The 18807-nt window shown below is 42.6% G+C and overlaps 1 protein-coding gene across 7 annotated transcripts in view; it reads left to right on the top strand.

Moving 5' to 3' along the window:
• The window catches only part of RBFOX1 (RNA binding fox-1 homolog 1), a 1862366-nt gene that overhangs the window by 1769041 nt on the left and 74518 nt on the right, over nucleotides 1-18807 (top strand). For 4 of the 7 annotated variants that reach the window (XM_068565270.1, XM_068565268.1, XM_068565267.1 and 1 more), the window contains exon 8: nucleotides 12527-12607. The exons of the other annotated variants lie outside the window; for them this stretch is intronic. In XM_068565270.1, the coding sequence (XP_068421371.1) occupies nucleotides 12527-12607 (81 nt within the window). The remainder of the gene's footprint in view (nucleotides 1-12526; nucleotides 12608-18807) is intronic. 7 annotated transcript variants of the gene reach the window in all.

Below are 18807 nucleotides of genomic sequence, written 5' to 3' on the forward strand. Positions count from 1 at the left end.
GTTTCTAGAACTTCTATGGAACTGTTACAACCCATTACAGTGAAAATATTGGTTTATGAAAAATTAATAAAGCCAATGGAAAATGGAATCCAGCATCTGCATTAGCTATTAACACCAAAAGAATCAGCCAGAATTAATTATGCTGCATGCTACATTCTAATGAGTTTTTCATTAAACTGTATACCATTATGGAAACTAAACAAGGATTACTCAAAGAATAATGCCAACGGCTGTTATTTTTTTAGGGGATTAAATTAGTTAATGGGTTATACATTTAAAACTGACGCAGAGGTTAATCGATGTACACTCATCATTGTGTTAAACTCAGTATCATTTTAAAAACTCGAACACCCCAATATCATTGATATTTCCTCTGGAAAAAATATGAATCCGTTTGTATGTTTCTAGTGTTTGTTTGGTATACATGTGGTATTGTAGACACTGAAACCCTCTATATTAGTTCTCTGTCATTTTCGAAAACAATTTTCACCAGGTGAAATAGTCTACTTGCTTTCAGCCCATTGCTCTGTGTGTGTTTGTGTGTGTGTGTGTGTGTGTGTGTGTGTGTGAGAGAGAGAGAGAGAGAGATGTAGGAGGCATATTTAAATACATGTACCTGATTATTCTTTGAGAGATTCAGAGTTGAAATATAGTATTTTCTACTCTCACCAAAAGAATAAGGTCAGGATTTTAAACCTAATCTAGGATAAGGAGGAAACTCAAGATGAATCTCTACAGCCATCCCACAAATATACCCAGATCCTCCTAAAATCCAGTTCTGTAATAGTAAGTGAAATATAAGAGGGGGCCACTAGGGAGGGCTTTCTGGAAGGCTTTTTGGACTCTTGTAGCATCATAGAAGCTCTTGCCCCTGGAGGATGAGAGGCAGAGAGGGAGGAAGTCCACCTGGGTTCTTTGCAGAGACTTGTAAACTCCACTGTTTTCAGCCGAAGCACAGTTTGTAATTTGTTTTTCTCCCGAGCAGAGATTGCACACTACAATATCTTTAGGAGGAGGCTGTGAGATCAGTAAGTGAAATGTGCAAATTGGAAGGGACATATCTCAGTTAGAGCAGGAGTGGCTTCTCCCCATCACTTTGAGTGGCTCTGCCAGGCAGGAATACTAGCCCAAACCCATGTGGCCCCGTCTCCTGATTCCTCAAGAGAAGCCAGACGTCTGTCTTGTAACATTAAAACTCCCAAATTTAAATGTTTGCAATTATTTCCCAATCTTAAGATGTTTTCCATTAATTCTATTATGTTTAGCATTATGTACAGTACATTAGTTAGCAATTGGCTACTCCTTTCTTTTTTTTTTTTTTTTAATTTTATTTATTTATTTATGGCTGTGTTGGGTCTTCGTTTCTGTGCGGGGGCCTTCTCTAGTTGCGGCAAGCGGGGGCCACTCTTCATCGCGGTGCGCGGGCCTCTCACTATCGCGGCCTCTCTTGCTGCGGAGCACAGGCTCCAGACGCGCAGGCTCGGTAGTTGTGGCTCACGGGCCTAGTTGCTCCGCGGCATGTGGGATCTTCCCAGACCAGGGCACGAACCCGTGTCCCCTGCATTGGCAGGCAGATTCTCAAGCACCGCGCCACCAGGGAAGCCCGGCTACTCCTTTCTTTAAAAAATAAAGACACAAACAAAAACAAGAGAACAAAAAAAGTCCCCAACGGGCCATATTTTGAGATTCCAAATAATAATAATAATTACTATTTCCATTATTACTATTACTGAGATCACTTATTGATTACCTACTATTTTCCAAACGCTTTCATGTGATAGTTTTAATCCTTACAACAATACTTAATGAAACTGAGAGTTTTGTCCCTATTTTACAGATGTGAAAACCGAGGCTCAACGATATTAAATGATGAGGTCAAGAAAACTTAGCGAGTCTAGCAAAAACTAAGTTTAAAAGTTTCCAAAGCCCATGCTTTTCCAACTACACTATCCGAGCTTAAGGGTTCACTATTTCTCTTCTGTGTTTCCTTCCCCCATGTCTTATTTCTATCTTGCAAGTGGGATTTTTCTTATCTACAGAAGATACATCCTGCCCAGAGGCTTCCTTGGTTGGATTTAAAACCCTATTGCAGATTCTTAAAGGTGATCAGGAGCTTGTGGCTAACATCTTTAGCCTGACAGAGTCAGGTGTTTTCAGCCAGAAGATGACTGCAGAATCTTTAGACACGGTTTTGTTGGAAAGGCGTTGGTGGATATTTACCATTCCAAGGTTGGAGGGGATGTTTCATCAACTCTGGACCAAGTATCACCATTGATAAGCTTCATGAGAGAGTCTGAGCTTTGGAGTCATGCAAAGCTGGCTCAGATTTCAGTTTTGTCTCATAGTTTTGTCTCTCTCAGCTTTAGTTTCCTTGTGGATTTAATAAGAAAAAAAGTTATAGTGCTTGTAGAACATACTTGGTCCAGAACCAGAAACTCAATGGCATCTTAATTGTCAGTCTTACTAATATCACCAGTACTGAAGATTGTTTATATAGTCCCTACATAGGTATTTTACTGTTGTTGGTGGTGGCCCTGGAATCCCTTGGGAGCTTATTAGAAATGTAGACTTTCAGGCCCCACCCCAAACCTGCTAGATCAGAATCTACATTTTAAAAGGGTCCCCACCCATTGATTCAGTTCATATTAGCATTTGAGAAGCAAAGCTCTAGGATGGCCCTTATCTATATATTGACACCCATGACCCAGAAGGCCAAATGCCTTAGGAAATAAAATTTATTTGCATTGTTTTTGTTGTAACTGAATTACTATCCTTCCACAAATACCTTATGGGACCATATTTCTCCTTGTTCCATTGTCTTAAACCACAATGAATTAAAAAGAAATTTGGGACAAGTATTGAAAAAACATGTCTTCAAATTGTTTTTGGATGTTTGTTTTTAAACAAAACTGAAATAAAATTAAATTTTTGACAAAGTATTGATAAAATGATACCCTCTGAAATTTTTAGTGACAGTTTCCTTGGGGGGGGGGGGCGCTAATGCTCTCCTGAGAGATAATTAGTAGTAGTATTGTTCCAAACAGAAAGTAGACATTAGAACAAGGGTCCCCAAATGTATTCTGTAAGGTTCCAGGTAGCAAATCTTTTAGTCTTTGAGGGCCATGCGTTCTCTGTTGCAATTACTGAGCTCTGTTGTTGTAGCATAAAGCAGCCATAAATAATATGCAAGTGAATGAGTGTGGCTGTGTTCCAATAAAACTTTATTGATAGATACTGAAATTTGAATTTTATATAATTTTCGCTTGTCACCAAATATTATTCTTCTATTGATTTTTTTTTCCCTCAACCATATAAAAATGTAATCATTCTTAACTCATGGCCATACAAAAAAGGTGGTAGGCCGGATTTCACCAGAAGACTGTAGTTTGCCTGCACCTGATTTAGAAGATTAGCCTTAAGTCCATGGGTCCAGGAATCTAGTTGGTTTGTTTTGCATTCAGCACCACAATATTTCTGTCTGTGTGATCTTGGGCAAGATCCTTAAACTCTCTCTGTCTCAGTACCTTCATCCATTAAGTGGGTATAATAGTAGTACCTCTCTTATAGGGTTAAGAGTAGGGGATGATCCAAATTAAACAGGGAGAGGGTTTGCGGGGCACTTAGCAGGTCTTCAGTAAGCAATTTTTGGAATTGTCACTGTAACATTTGAGGATCCGATATATTTATTATCATATTGAGTCAATCGACTATTTTCTGTAAAAGCCTCTATTAGCCTAAATTTGGAGGCAGGAGCTTAAGATAACAGTCGAGTCATTACATTTTTTAAACAATAAAGAATCAAGGAGAAAGTTGTACAGAGATCTGACATACCGTCCTTGCAACTTTTTTTCTGCAATTACGTCAAAATAAAACGTGGAAAGAAAAAAAAGTGATGTGTTTCTTTCTAAATAGGAAAATCAAAACTCACCAAATAAACTGGAAAGAAGGATTATTTACACTATAGACAGATTCACTCCAGGGCTCCTTTAAATGTGTAAATCCCCTGGCGCAATTAAAACATGATTTGATTTATAAGAATTAAATATACATGCAATATTTTCTGCAGCCTCTGTGCCTAAATGGAAATACCTCTGTACTTAAAATGCTCCCATAACCCTTCAGAGAAGCTCAGCTTTCAGGCATGTATAAAAGCTTTAGGTATTAGCTGTGAAAATATTCTTACATGGATTAGCTCAATGCTAGTCTGTTCAAAACTGCGTTAACTGTAAAAGCCAGAATCGTCAGGCTTTGGATGAATTTGTCATTTGGAAGCAGTAACCTATTGGAGGGACCACATGGCAACCTCCCAGGTCTCTAAGTAGAACAGAAGTTTGATGCTTATATGATGCTTCATAGGGGACCCTCACGATAGCTCCTCATTGATCCTCAAGGCAGGGTTCATGATAAGGTAAGACTACCACAACAAAGTACCATAGACTGTGTGTCTTCAACAACAGAAATTTATTTTCTCACAGTTATGGAGGCTAGAAGTCTGAGATTAAGGAGTTGGCAGGGTTGATTTCTTCTGAGACCTTTCTCCTTGACTTGTAGACGGCCATCTTCTCCTTTTGTCTTCACACGGTCCTCCCTCTGTGTCTGTGTCCTAATTTCCTTTTCTTATGAGGACATCAGTTATAGGAATTAGGTTCTACCCTAATTTTACCTTAATTACCTCTTTAAAGATGCTATCTCCAAACACAGTCACGTCCTAAGGTACTGGGTGTAGGACTTCAATGTATGAATTTTGAGGGAACACCACTCAGCCCATACAGTAGAGCAGGAGTGCCGTTATGTCTTCTTCTGGATGGAAAACCAAGGGTGACCTCTCTAGGATTATGTGATTAGTGTTTTGTATGCCTTCTTCCCCAGCCTGCCTCCAGAGACTTTGACAGAATAGCTTGGACTAGAAGTGAGGTACGCTTTTTCGTTTGAAATGCTCCAAAGCAAAGGCAAAATTGGTCAAAGGACAAAAGGGGAAAGATCAAAAGTAAATAAATTCTACCTCTTTGCCCACAGAAGTAAACAGACCAGATATATTTCGCCGTTTTCATTTTTCTTCTAAATATGTGATGACCTAAGGCCTGGTTTACTCTGAGTGCATCTTCGGAGCAGCAGAATCACCCGGGTTGCTGATGGAAAATGCAGATTTCCCACCCGCTGAGTCACACTTTTCAGGGCTGCGGCCTGGGAGGGTACACCACTTCAGATTCTCCCAGGTGGTTCTTAAACTCTGGAGGCTTTGAAAACCTCTGATTTAAGGGTGGAAAGAACTCAGGGCATTGAGGTTTGGGGGACTGGCTCTTCTCCAGCGTTTCGCAAAGTATGGTCCCCAGACAACATGAGAACTTGTGAAAGATACAAGTTCCCAGACTCCAGCCCAGACCTATGGAATCAGAAACACTGGCAATGGGGCCCAGCATTCCGTGTTTAACCAACCCTCCAGGGGATTCTGGGGATGCAAGTGGTTGTGAGAACCCTGGGTGATACCACCTGCTTTCTTAAAGTCCTGCTCCCACAAGAAAGAAGTCAGCGGGTTTCTGTTTCAGTGAAGTCTCCTTTTCTCCCCAGCTCACAGTTTGTTTTTTCAACCATAATCAGTATCTTCCTACTTTTACTCTAATTAAAAATAAAAAACTTTAAAAATCATTCAGCAACCATAGAAGCAGGAAGGAGTCACTGAGACAGTGAGCAAAGGTCGAGGAACACAGGTAGCTGGTTTCTCACCTGGAAGTTGCCTCTGATTGATGGGAAGGCTTTTCGTAAATGACATCGTCGTTCTGTGCCTCCTTTTTTTCCATCTATAAAAAAGCCTAATACTATCTGACCCTTCTTATTAGGGAGGGACCAATGCAGTGTAAATACTCTTCGGTAAATATTGAATAAAAGTTTCTTTTTTTATATGAAATCAAAATATTATTTCCAGTAGTGATGCCTATTACTTTGCAACATTTTCAGTTATGAGTTCAATACATCATAGAAAGAGGGAATAAATATTTTGCCGAAGTCATAATAGTCGCATCTGATAAAAATTGTTCCCAAATTACTTTTTTTAAAAAATAAATTTATTTATTTTATTTATTTACTTTTGGCCTCTGGTTCTTTGTTGCTGTGCGCAGCTTTCTCTAGTTGCAGCGAGCGGGGGCTACTCTTCGTTGCGGTGCGCGGGCTTCTCATTGCGGTGGCTTCTCTTGTTGCGGAGCATGGGCTGTAGGCGCGCGGGCTTCAGTAGTTGTGGCACGCAGGTTCAGTAGTTGTGGTTCGCAGGCTCAGTAGTTATGGCGTGCAGGCTTCAGTAGTTGTGGCACACGGGCTCAGTAGTTGTGGCTCGCAGGCTCTAGAGCGCAGGCTCAGTAGTTGTGGCGCACGGGCTTTGTTGCTCCGCGGCATGTGGGATCTTCCTGGACCAGGGCTCGAACCCATGTCTCCTGCATTGGCAGGTGGATTCTTAACCACTGTGCCACCAGGGAAGCCCAAAATTACTTTTAAATTTTATTTTTCTCAGCAAGCAAAGTAACTAACCGTGCTGTCTAAGGCTTGGGGTTGATATTCAGAATTATTTCTTTTTCTTTTTCTTGTGTATATAGTTGTTCCTGATCATATGAGTACTAAAAGAGTTGACCTTTTTTTTCTTCTGAAAAGCATATGGGGTTCAGCAGGTGTACCCCAGATCACACAGTGGGCACACAGTAGGTCCCAATAGACGGCTGCTGAATGAATGAACTCATAGCCCCATCTTTCCCGAGCCGAGCACTGAAGACAGGAAGGCAGCTCTGTAATGGTCCCCTCTGGGACTTTTTCCCCTCAGCCCTCTTTCTAGAGTTACTAGGTATCAGGAGGGGGAAATTTCCCCCTCCAACCCTCTTGAGTGCTTGTGGTTGGTCTAATAATAAAATTGTCACAAGACAGATGAACAGGAGAAAAAGAAAAAGAAACAAATTTTAATACGTGTGCACAGAGGTCTCATAGAAATGGGACCTAAGAAGTGGCCAAAGCAGGCAGCTTTTATACTTTTTAGACAAAAAATGTGTGAGGAATTGACAGCACAAAGAAGCTTAGGCTTTGGATGCTGAATTAGTAAAGAGTCTAAGCAGAGTTTGGTTTGAGCTTGGGGTAGTAAATTTAAAAAGTCACAAGATTTGTTGGTGCAGGCTTCTCGGCCCAGAATTCCCTCTCTCTGATGATAAGGGTGTCTTTCTACTTCCAGATGCTGGGAGGGCACCTTTCACGTGAGAGATTTATTTCCTGCTTTCAGGGAGGCAGAGAGAAGTTTCAGTATTCTTAAGTAACTTTCATTCAAACTAACCAATATGCCATTGAGGCACATTTTGGGGTGGCACGCCCTGGATCCCATCATAGGACAAGTGACATCCGGAAAGCGGGACTCCAGCAATGATCTCTGTTTTCAAGTGACCCTGGACTAGCACCTCTTAGATGTCTGTGGAGACACAGGGACCATGGGACACACACAGACCTCACACGGCAGATGCTCCTGAATTCCCATTGGCTCTTAGATGTTTTACAAAGTCTTGTTGTTGTTGTTATTCTTTGGGTCTTTGTTTTTTGTATTTCAACAGAGATAAGAGCATCCTTCTCTAAATCTCCCAGCCCATCTTCATCTTGGAGCTAATGAAGCGAATCAGTCATTCCCAGTTGCTAGGCAATTGGAATGTTTCTTTGACTTTTTTTTTTTTAATTTAGAAATTATAGGGAGGGCTTAGGCATTTCACTGGACTAGCTTGTAGCCCTGCCTATTTGGTGTTAAAATGGAAGGGCAACCGTTGCAAAACAGCCTTTCTTTTCTTCCTTTAACGTTCTAATTTTATTTCTTGAAAGTGTGACAGCGCTGCCTACCAGAATCCCTTCCCGTAGTTTCTCTCCTCAGTTGCTTCCTGCCTCTGAGCCTAGGTCCCTGGACCCATGGGCACAGGACGATGAGTAAGACATGATTCTTGACCTCTTGGAGTTCAGTGCATCCATGGGGAAGATACTCGTTAAATAGACCATTGCAACACAATCTAGAAAAGCAGAGGAGGGAAGCTGAACCTGGCCAGGTGGAGGCAAATAGACCCGGTCTCTAGGAGGAGGAGAAGCCAGAGCCCAGTGGGAAGGGAGGGGAGTTATCTCAGGGGGGAGGAAGGGCTTCCTGGGAGAGGACCACCCTGTGCCAAGGCCTGGAGGGGTGAAACCGCACCCTCGTTCCAGTTGGTTTGTGTCCAAGTTCTTCACGTAAGGGTTGGCAGCAGAGTAAAACAAAATGTAGAGAGTTTCCCCTTCCTGTCTGTGGTAGGAAACACCCCTGCTGGGCTTCTCCTTGCCCCTCCAGGGGCCAGGAATGGTCCTCTACCCAGTGGGGAGTCTCCAGGTGGGAAGGAAGAGTTGGGTTGCCCCATCTGAGGTATGGAACCTGGCTCACCCTCCCCCACTGGAGATGCCAAATCCAGCCTGAGAGCGGCCATCGGGACCCACATCTTGCCAGAATTTAGGATGCTGACGATCATGGCCCTCTGATTAGCAAGTGAGCGTGACAGGCTTTGGAAAAAGCTCTGATGATCCTGAGATCGTGGTCTGTCACATGGATCCCAGTGCCTGCAGCTGCAGATAGAGTCATCAACCTTCCAGGAAACGGACGGCCAGGCTCCCCAGGTTTCACTTAAACTGGATGAGTCAACCTTCAAAGAACCAGAAAAGAGGAGGAAACAAGTGTGAACTGTAGGCATGCAAATTCCCAGCTATAAACAAGGGACAGAAAGGTTGGTTGGGAAAAGCACTATTTTTAGCAAAGAAAATAGAAATGAAGAGCTCTTTAAAAACATAATAATTCAATCATATTCATTAATCCCTCTGAGGGCCAGGTATTTTGCTAGGAGCTGGGGATAAAAGGATGAGTATGATTTGGCTCTGATCCAGGGGGATTCTCGGTAGCTAAGACTGATATGTAAATAAAGAGTTGTAATACTGCGTATCAAAGGATCTACTAGGGAGATTTTTTTTTTTTTAAGTGTGATAGGAGCATAGAAGATGGAGTAATTAATTAACTCCTGGGGACTGGGAAGAGAGGAGGTGACAATGCAGAAGGGTTGGGGGTAGGGGAGAACCACTTCTTTTATTTTCAATTGAACCACATATAATTGCCAATGTCAACCCTATTTGACATAAGAAAGGTCAATTTCATATGGTTTAACCTAACAGTAAGAGCAGGAATAGGATAGAGGTTTCATCCCGTCCACTGACACTGATCTAATGATAGTAACTGCCTAGAAACTGTGTTAAGAATGATCCTGAGGATTCCAGGCTAATGGGAAAGGACACTATTGAAATTGATGAATGATTTCTCCTGGTTAAGGAATGGGTGGATAGTGGTATAATTTGAACATAGTTGCCATCCTTAAATTCTAAGGAGGTTTATAAAGCAAAGGCACGGAAGTCTGAGAAATACAGGACGTTGCGATGGTTATAGACAGTTCATGGTTGTTGGAGTGTCTGTGTTGGGGGGCAGATCAAAGACTCAGTTTGGGAGACTCATTAGAAAGCTCAGTCCATGCTATATCACAAAGTGCCTCTTTAAAAAAAATTTTATTGGAGTATAGTTGATTTACAATGTTGTATTACTTTCTGCTGTATAGCAAAGTGATTCAGTTATACATATACATATATCCACTCTTTTTTAGATTCTTTTTCCATATAGTTTATCACAAAGTGCCTTGAATGACCTTGTCAACACTCCTCATACTGCTGTTTGTACCCTACTATCTAATTGACTGACTTTTTTAAACAAACACACATTACTGACCCCCACCCAAAAAACACATGGAGGTTACAGTGTTCTCTGACGCTTTGGTTTTGTTTAATTCAAAGCTTTCTTGTAAGAAAAGGTCACAAAGTACTAATAGAACATACAATAAGTACTTTGCAAATTAAATTGGAGGATGTTTTCAGGTAAAATAAAAACCAAGTCCTGTGACGGTATGGATTTTATTTTACAAAGGTCAAAATCATTCCATAAAGACTTTTTTTTTTTTTTTTTACTACAAAGAGGGCATGCAAAGTTATTTCAGTCTATTTTCTCAGAATCCACAGCATAAGAAAATTAGGAAAGCATCATTATGCACTTCCAGGATTTCGTTTTTCTAGAGAGAATCTGTGTTGTGTCCCAGTGGGATTCACTAAATTACAGAGCATAGTATTGAAAATTGACCCTAAGGTTTTTAACTGCACAATACTGAAATGCCTTTCTGGATATGTTTTTGCTACAATTATATTTTTCTTTGGAAACCTAGGCACCCCAAGAAACTTCAGATCTCGTTTTTAAAGTGGTTTTTAACCAGGGAGCTTTCTCACAACCCGCCTGCCTGGGTCCCCTTCTCCCCAGAAGATCCTGATCTGGTAGCTTTCTGTATATCCTATAGAAATATTAGTTTCTTCTAAGATTTCTAGCACTGAGCACAAGCTTACAGGCAACCCCTGCAAAATCAGCAGCTTCCCTGATGAAGCAGAATAGAGGCTAGGACATGTCTTTTCTCGTAGGTATCCTGCCTCCTGTGGGTTGATTTCGGACCCTGTGCCCCATGATCTGGGTGTGTTTAGTTTGTTTGCTCTTAATCCCTGTACTATGCCAGTTTCCTGCCAGAAGTGGAAAAACCTACTGAATAGAAATTAGAACATGTGAAGTCTCCTCTTACACGTTGCAATAAATTATATTTAAATAAAGTAGAAAGAAGAAAGAACTATCAGTTTAGCAAAGGTTGATTGTGACTCAGGCCCATCTAGACTCTCAATATATTGACTATCAGAGAGGGTTAGTTAATTTCACTCTTCTATCCAGGCTTTTGTAGGAGGAGGAGAAAGAGGGGGGCTCTTCTCCAGCTATAAGCATGGCATAGCAGGTTAAATGTGAGAACAATTAGGGGGGATCCCTTCAGATAGAACTTCTGTCCATGGGCTACTTCTCCTTGTCAAAGATTGGATGGAACTGGCCGACCTCGTGTTGTGGGAAGGGTGAGGTGGCTTAGGGATTTTAACAAAGTCTTTGTTTTGCCTGGACATAATGTACAGAATCTAGAGAAACACAGGGAACACAGGGTAGAATTTGAGGAAACCTTTTCAGTCCTCCTCATGTGACTCCTCTATTTTGGCTCAATACCTGAAGGATGGTGGTCCTGGAGACCCCCTTTGGAACTGCATCTGGTTTTGAAGTTCAGAAAAGGTTCCTGTCTCTTAATGCTACTGTATGGCAGCCCCTCTCTATTTGGCAAACCTCCCTCTCACTCTAGAGGTTCTAACTCCGCTTTGTTGACATTGGGAAAGATACCAAAGGATTGCAGAACCCCTCCCAAGGGGCAAGTCTCCAAGGATATAGGTGAGTTGACTGGAAGTCAGGGGGATTTCTCCCAGGAGATTGCTTCACAGCGGCTGTGATGACAGAAGAAAGCAGAAACAAATGGAGGCGGCTGACCTTGCCCAGCCAGGGAAGGGAACAGAAACCACAGGAGCCCGTTTCTATCATCAGTAACACGCTTACAAGTCCCCAAAGGTCTCTCTCATTCTTCTCAAACTCTTTGCGTTTGAGCTTCGCGGAGGCAGGAGAACAGAACTGATACCCTGAAGATTCCCTAACCTGGTCATCTTTGGAGTGGGTGTTATTCACAAGATGTCATAGATTGAGGCGCTATCTCAGGATTCCACCACTCTTCCCTGCTATCAAATTCCACGTTGCAAGGATAAGCCCGAGGCCCTTTGCTGTAAATCAGGGAGAGGAGGTCATCACTGCAGTGCAGTCGTGGTCCGCAGGCTTAGGAAGCAGCCTCTCCTGCTGGAAGGCAGAGAGCTTCAGGGAAGAAACTGGAAACGCAGAAGCCAAAAGTGGTCTCACCCGAGTCCAGTATGGGTCCAGGGTGGGTCCCAGGGATGGCCAAGTTGCTTTTATTTTCTCCCTGCCTTACTTCTGTTCTTCCTCTGAAGAACTGATTCAGAAAAACTAAAATGGGGGAGAGGAAAAGTTTTCTTTAAACATATCGATGCATGCGCTTACCATTTATTCAGTGATTATTACATGCCAGCCCCTGTGTTGGGCACCTCTCCAGTAATACGATTCATAACCCTTCCTGGTGATAGGTATATTCACCCCCATTTTCCAGATGGGAATCCCGAGGCACAGAGAGGTACAGTGACTTATCAAGATCACACAGCTAAGTAATATCTGAGTCAAGCTTGTTGCCCAGTTCTCTGTGATATTTCTAAAGCTCCCTTTTGATTATGCCATGCTGCCTGCATTCCTGATCTGAAACCAGACCCCACTACCCAAACCCCATGTGCAAAAGAATGACATGTGTGTGGTGGGCTGGGCGGGTGGGCTCCTACCAATCCCCTTTGGCTAAGGCAGGGGGCTTCCCTGGGTGTCCCCATCCTGCGCTCGGGCGTGTGGCTGTGTTTTCATTTCTCTGCCTTTCTCGTTTGCGTTGCCGTGATCTCCCAGGTGTAGCATGCCTGTCCCCCAACCAGATACCATCTCTCTCTCTCTCTTCCGTAGGCACCGTGCTGTTGTGCCAGGCAAACCAGGAGGGATCTTCCATGTACAGTGCCCCCAGCTCACTTGTATATACCTCCGCAAGTAAGCCCGCTCTCGTGGCTCTTTTTGTTTTGTGACATAAGTCTGAGTCCAATCACCTTCCCTGCCATGTAAGTTCTCTCCCACTCCCGCTGCACCACCCTCCCTTGCTGCTCTCTGTGAGGTGAAGCTGACTCTCATAAGCATGCCTCTGGTTTTCCCTGTTGCCGTAGCATCTAACCCCTCTGCTCATGTCTGAATCCTCACTTCCCAGCTGTCCCAGCCATTCGTCGTTAGACCTTTGTCAGGATTGGGGCCAAAGGATGGGACGTGGGGCTTTGGGTTGGGGGCAGGGGGATGGGTGGTGGGGGGGACATAGTTCGTTGCCTGCCTTCTATCACAGCTTTGCAAATCGATACGAAAATAATTGAAATAAAATATGCAGGCCATCCAAGTGGCACCCTACCCTAGCAAAAGGTGCTTGGTTGGTGATCTTGGGCACAGTTTTCTCATTGTGGCAAGTATTACTAGCCCGTGGCCAGTGACTTGTTTGCAAGGCTGTATCATCCTTTGTGATTCCACTAAGGAGGAAGAAATAAAAGAAAAATGTGGTTCTCCCCCATTTAACTGGGGGGGGGGGCGGAAATAATAATTAGAAAAGCACTTTAATAGATATAGCCATGAATTGCTAGGGGGAGGAGACCAAAAATAAATATGGAACAAAGATAACAGTGTTGGCCGGAAAAAATCAAGGATTTCTCTGCCTGGGATGGATCCTCTGGAGTGGAGAATGCCCCGCCCCCACCCCAATTCCCAGAGCAGGTTGCAGAATTACAAGTTCTAGCTGAGTCCACCGTGGTTCTCCAACTGGTTTGCCCCTCCTCAAAGTCCCCTGGCACAGCCGAGACCTTACCCTCTATTTCATATAGTGCGTCTACACCCTGGAGAATCCCCGTAACTGCCAAATGAGTCCTCATTGGGATTGGTGATCAAAAGCGAGTCCGGGGGCCAGAGGGAAGGTGGGCTGCTTCTGAGATCAGCTAGAGGAGGGGGCAGGTGGAGAGCAGAGGCAACGGCCTCAGGGTAATTAAGAGGATGAGAGACAAGAGGGGAATCTTCACCATGTACCAAGATCTAGCATCTCAATTTCCAAAGACTGAGACAATTCAAACTCTTCGCTGCGGGGGCAAAGGTTAGAAGCAGTCACAGGGAAGCCAAAAGCATCATGGTTATGAGAAACCCGAGGGTCCCTGAAGTCATCGGGTCATGGGAGTAGCCAGTTGTTTCTCCCAAGCAGAGTGTAATCTTCCGCAGAAGCTTTGACATTCCTTAAATGCAAGGTATTTTTCCGTGTCCCCAAGACGCCAAAATCTAACCATACTGGCGAGAAATGGTCCTTTCTGAATTTATGAATGTTGTCCCATTTGGGCCAGTGTAAATTATTTGCATATGTCTCCTAGAACTAGAAAGCTACTGCACATTTTCACAGGCTCAACCTTGTTTAATCCTCAAAATCTTCACCAGGTAGGTATTATAATGTTTGCTTTACAGCTGAGGAAATGGAGGGCAATGAGAAGTGGAATGATTCACCCAGGATCACACAGCCAGGATATGGTAGATTTGTTTTTTGAACTTGGTGAGATTGATCAACTTTTGTCTGCTTTTCGGGCTCTGTTTGACTCTAAATCTCATCATCCTTCCATCGTAAATACCTGTCCCTCCTTCTCCATTAATGTTATTTACCGTAGGAGAGAGGGTGACCCAAACTCACCATAGTGTTAGACCCAGAGTATTATTTGGGGTTTTCTCTAACATTGTTGTCCTACAGAACTGTATAGAATGAAGTGTTTTATATCTGCACAGTTCAGTACACATGCTCGTGGGACCGAGGCACAGAATTTTTAATTTCATTTAATTTTACTTAATGTTACTCTAATTAGCCACCTGGGGCTGATGGCTACCATCTTGGACAGCGTGGCTCTCTATGATTATATGCTGTATGTATATTTCACTTTTCTTTATAGACGTGAACAAAACAAATTAACTCCAAAAAAGGGCTAGTTTGGATTGGTATAGCTATTCTAAAGTGACTTGGGGAAAATGTGTGTCATAAATGCCAAGAATGGAAATACGTCACAAATTCTCCAAATTAAAATAGGTAGAGCATACAGAAAGAATAAAATCACCTAAAGCAGGGATCAGCAAACCACAGCCCAAGGGCCAAATCCAGCCCCCAGCCTGTTTTTGTAACACTGGTGAGCTAAGAATGGGCTTCTCAGATTTTTCAAAGGATTAAAAAACAAAACAAAAACAAAAAATAATATGTGACAGACGTAGGTGGCCCACAAAAGCCTAAAATACTGACATTCTGGCTCTTTACAGAAAAAAGGTGTGCTGATCTCTGATTTAAAAGGTCCATTTTATTATTACAAACCCCAAAGGGCAATATCATATCACTCTTTATAATTAGACTTCTCTTTCTGAGGTTCAAAGTTAAAATTTATAATAATTATAGAAACTGTGTCGTGTGTCCAACACCCTTCATTTTTAAATTGCACAATCCATCATATTACCTACGCAGTTTTCATCCTATTATTTTCACTTATTATCATGTCATACGTACTTTATGAAAATATGTTAATGGCCTCATAATAACCTATTGTTTAATGATATTATATTTTAATCTGTCCACCCACTGCGTTGTTGGGTACTTAGGTTGATAGCAATTTTTCAAAAATATTAAGGAAAGTAAATGTCCTTGTATACACTTTGTGTATAATAGTTTTAAGGAAAACGATTAAATAGCTAATAGCAAAGCAAAACAAAAACTAGTTTCTTGCAATAAGGATCTTCGCTTGTCAATCCCTTAAGCAACAGTATTCAGTTTGACAAGCTCAATCGGTATTTTGTAAGGACAGCCGACCCTGAGACCCTTCCTGCTCCACTTGGGTTCCCAGGGCTGTGAGATCGTTTCCCTCTTGAGGCAACGGTGCTGAGTGTAAAGATGATCCATCCCTCCCTAAGACACGTCGCTAAGGTTTCCTTTCTGCTCTAGTTCTCAGGGTCAGCAATGCCTCTTGGAACTAGACTGTTGGCAGTTAGCTGGCTTCTTTGGAATACTCACTTATATTTTCTCTTCCAGATTAAGGTGTATATCCTAGTACAAAGTCACACCGTATTGTCTATAAATAATTCAGCCAGAAAGTAAAGGTTCATTTTTACACGCACACACACACACACACACAATCTGGGGACCCACACGTAGGGTCACCTAAGATTCTTTTCCTTTCTCCAGGTCTGATAGACACAGGGCTGAGAGCCACGTGCCTTGTCTTGGAAGTCTGAATGGCATGGCCTCTTTCTCTCTAAGAATCCAGCCTTCTTCCCCAAAGCTGAGGCTCCCTTACGTCTCAGCAGTTTTTTTAGGCTACACCAGTGTTTCAACTTGAAAATGCATGTTTCTCATTTTTATCTGACAGTCGTGCTCCAGAAGCCAGGTGTGTGTAAGTTACACTTTTGTCAATGGGATCCTATGTGTTTACGGACTTTCAGGATTAATCCTGAGTTTGTGCTTTTTTCCATGGATCTTTAGCTGGCCTTGGATGTTTTGACTTAAATTGCCCCTCTGCCTAGCAGAATAGCTAATCATCTGTAAGTAACACCCCTAAATGCAGTAGGAGAGTTGGTTTTTAAAGGAACCCTGCTGAATTAGTCTGTGATGAAAATAATTCCTACTGAAGTTAACTGTTTTTTAAGATGCATTTTTGCATAATGGGTTTTTCCCCCTTTAAGTGAATCATCCTCATAACATGATCCAGAACATGAAAGCATTAAGAGAAAGATTTTCACTCAGAGCTCAATATCAATACAACCGAATCCCATAGATTTTTCCCATCACATTCCCACTGAGTCCAGTATTTCCTCCTTTTCCCCAAACTTTACCCTCATGTGAAACCCCAGTTCAAGTTGTGGTCCCAGAATATCCTCTTACTTGTCCTAATAAACCACTTCCATCCATAGTGTATCAGATTTAAATGAAGTCTGATCAAAACTGTGGAGAATTAGGCAAGATCACCTTGGACCAAAAAATTTAATATTAATATTTTGTCTAAAAAATATTAACCTTTAATCTACTAAGTTAAACTAATTAAATTATTTTATCGATTTTCAAATAACTGTAATTAATTAATTAACATTGTGCTTTGCTTTGAGTAGCAAACAATGTAGCCCCTCAACAGAGATGTTTGGTGAAAGTGGGGTCAGGGCTGGGGACCTGCTCAGTGCCCACTCCTTCCTAGGGCCAGGGGTCTGGAGGCTCCTTCTGTCAGGGGAAGGGCACCAGCTATATTATTGTCTGCAGTGTTTGCAGATATCAAGTGGTTGCTTATGTCAAAAAAGGCTTCAGGGGCTTCCCTGGTGGCACAGTGGTTGAGAATCTGCCCGCTAATGCAGGGGACACGGGTTCGAGCCCTGGTCTGGGAAGATCCCACATGCCGCGGAGCAACTGGGCCCGTGAGCCACAACTACTGAGCCTGCGCGTCTGGAGCCTGTGCTCCGCAACAAGAGAGGCCGCGGTAGTGAGAGGCCCGCGCACCGCGATGAAGAGGGGCCCCCGCTCGCCGCAACTAGAGAAAGCCCTCGCACAGAAACGAAGACCCAACACAGAGAAAAATAAATAAATAAAATAAAATTTAAAAATTAAAAAAAAAAAAAAGATAGCATCATGTAATGGCAATTCTATAAAAAAAAAAAAAAAAAGGGGCTTCAGGCTGAGAGTTCATTAGTCTTTTCCAAATAATCCAAAGCAATGGTAAGTTTAGATAAATGTAAATTTGAGTAGATGTATTAAATATTAACAAAATCAAATATACTGACAGCAGATTATTTCTCTGTTAAACAATTATACACTTGAGAAAAATTTGACCTAGTTCACATATAACAAATCTGATCCCAGAAAATGCCTGAATCTGAAATCATGGTGGTGTTCAACTAATTGAAAAACCTCCCTGCAAATCAAGCACTAACATTTGTGAGTAGTGAATTCCTCCATCTTCTAAAGTTCTTCGGGTTATTATTCGACAGATCTTGGGGGCTCTGAAATTTATTTTCTTTTGGTTTAGTGCATCTTCAGGCATCCTTAGACCTGACCTAAGAAACAAACAGCTTAAGGCAGAAATAGGAAGGTAAAGAGCATATGACCTTTCTTCACCTTTCTTTCAAATGAAGACGTTACCTCCATTTTTTTTTTTTTAAACGTCTCTTTTTAAATTTATTTATTTATTTTGGGCTGTGTTGGGTCTCAGTTTCTGTGCGAGGGCTTTCTCCCATTGCGGCGAGCGGGGGCCACTCTCCATCGCGGTGCGCGGGCCTCTCACCGTCGCGGCCTCTCCTTCATGGCGGGGCACAGGCTCCAGACGCGCAGGCTCAGTAGTCGTGGCTCACGGGCCCAGTTGCTCCGCGGCACGTGGGATCTTCCCGGACCAGGGCTCGAACCTGCGTCCCCTGCCTCGGCAGGCAGACTCTCAAGCACTGCGCCACCAGGGAAGCCCAAGACGTTACCTCCATTTTACTTAGTTGAAATATCAAGAGGTAAATCATTGGTTCCGTGAATGGGAACGCCCACTTCCAATTTGGATTAGCAAAGCCAGTTCTCACCGATCCTTATTTCCATGTGGAGTAGTGTCCAGAAATAGGTAAATGCTACCAGCTTTATTTTGTTGTCTTTACAGTTTAATGCATAGATTTTAACTTAACAAAAATAGCACGTACTCACTGTCATGAGGGAAGCAGACAAATCCACACACACACACACACACACACACACACACATCTGTATGGAATAATGTAGTAATATCCCCCAACTTATCCCCAGACACACGCCTTTCAAGTAATCCATACTGACTCCCTGGTAAGTGTCTTTTCACATTTTGTCCATAACAATGCAGGGAAGGACATACACACGTGACATGCGGGGTGTGAGCAGTTTGTTTTTATACAGAGGGGAGCAGTAGCATCCATATTATATGCACATCACACATGTTGATCACATTTTCTTTCGCTGAATAACACATTTCCACTATCTCTTACTAAGCCTTTTGGATAATTTCATGCTGTTCCATGGTGTGGATGGTCCAGCGTTCATGCAACCATCTCTGTCCACAGACATTCAAACTCCTTCTTTTTCAGCCTCTCCCTAAAGGCTGCAACAGACATCGTTACATACACTCTGACATACACTCTGACATACCTGTGTTCCAAATGCC

This window comes from Eschrichtius robustus, chromosome 16 (assembly GCF_028021215.1).
Source record: "Eschrichtius robustus isolate mEscRob2 chromosome 16, mEscRob2.pri, whole genome shotgun sequence".
Classification (NCBI taxonomy): Eukaryota; Metazoa; Chordata; class Mammalia; order Artiodactyla; family Eschrichtiidae; genus Eschrichtius; species Eschrichtius robustus.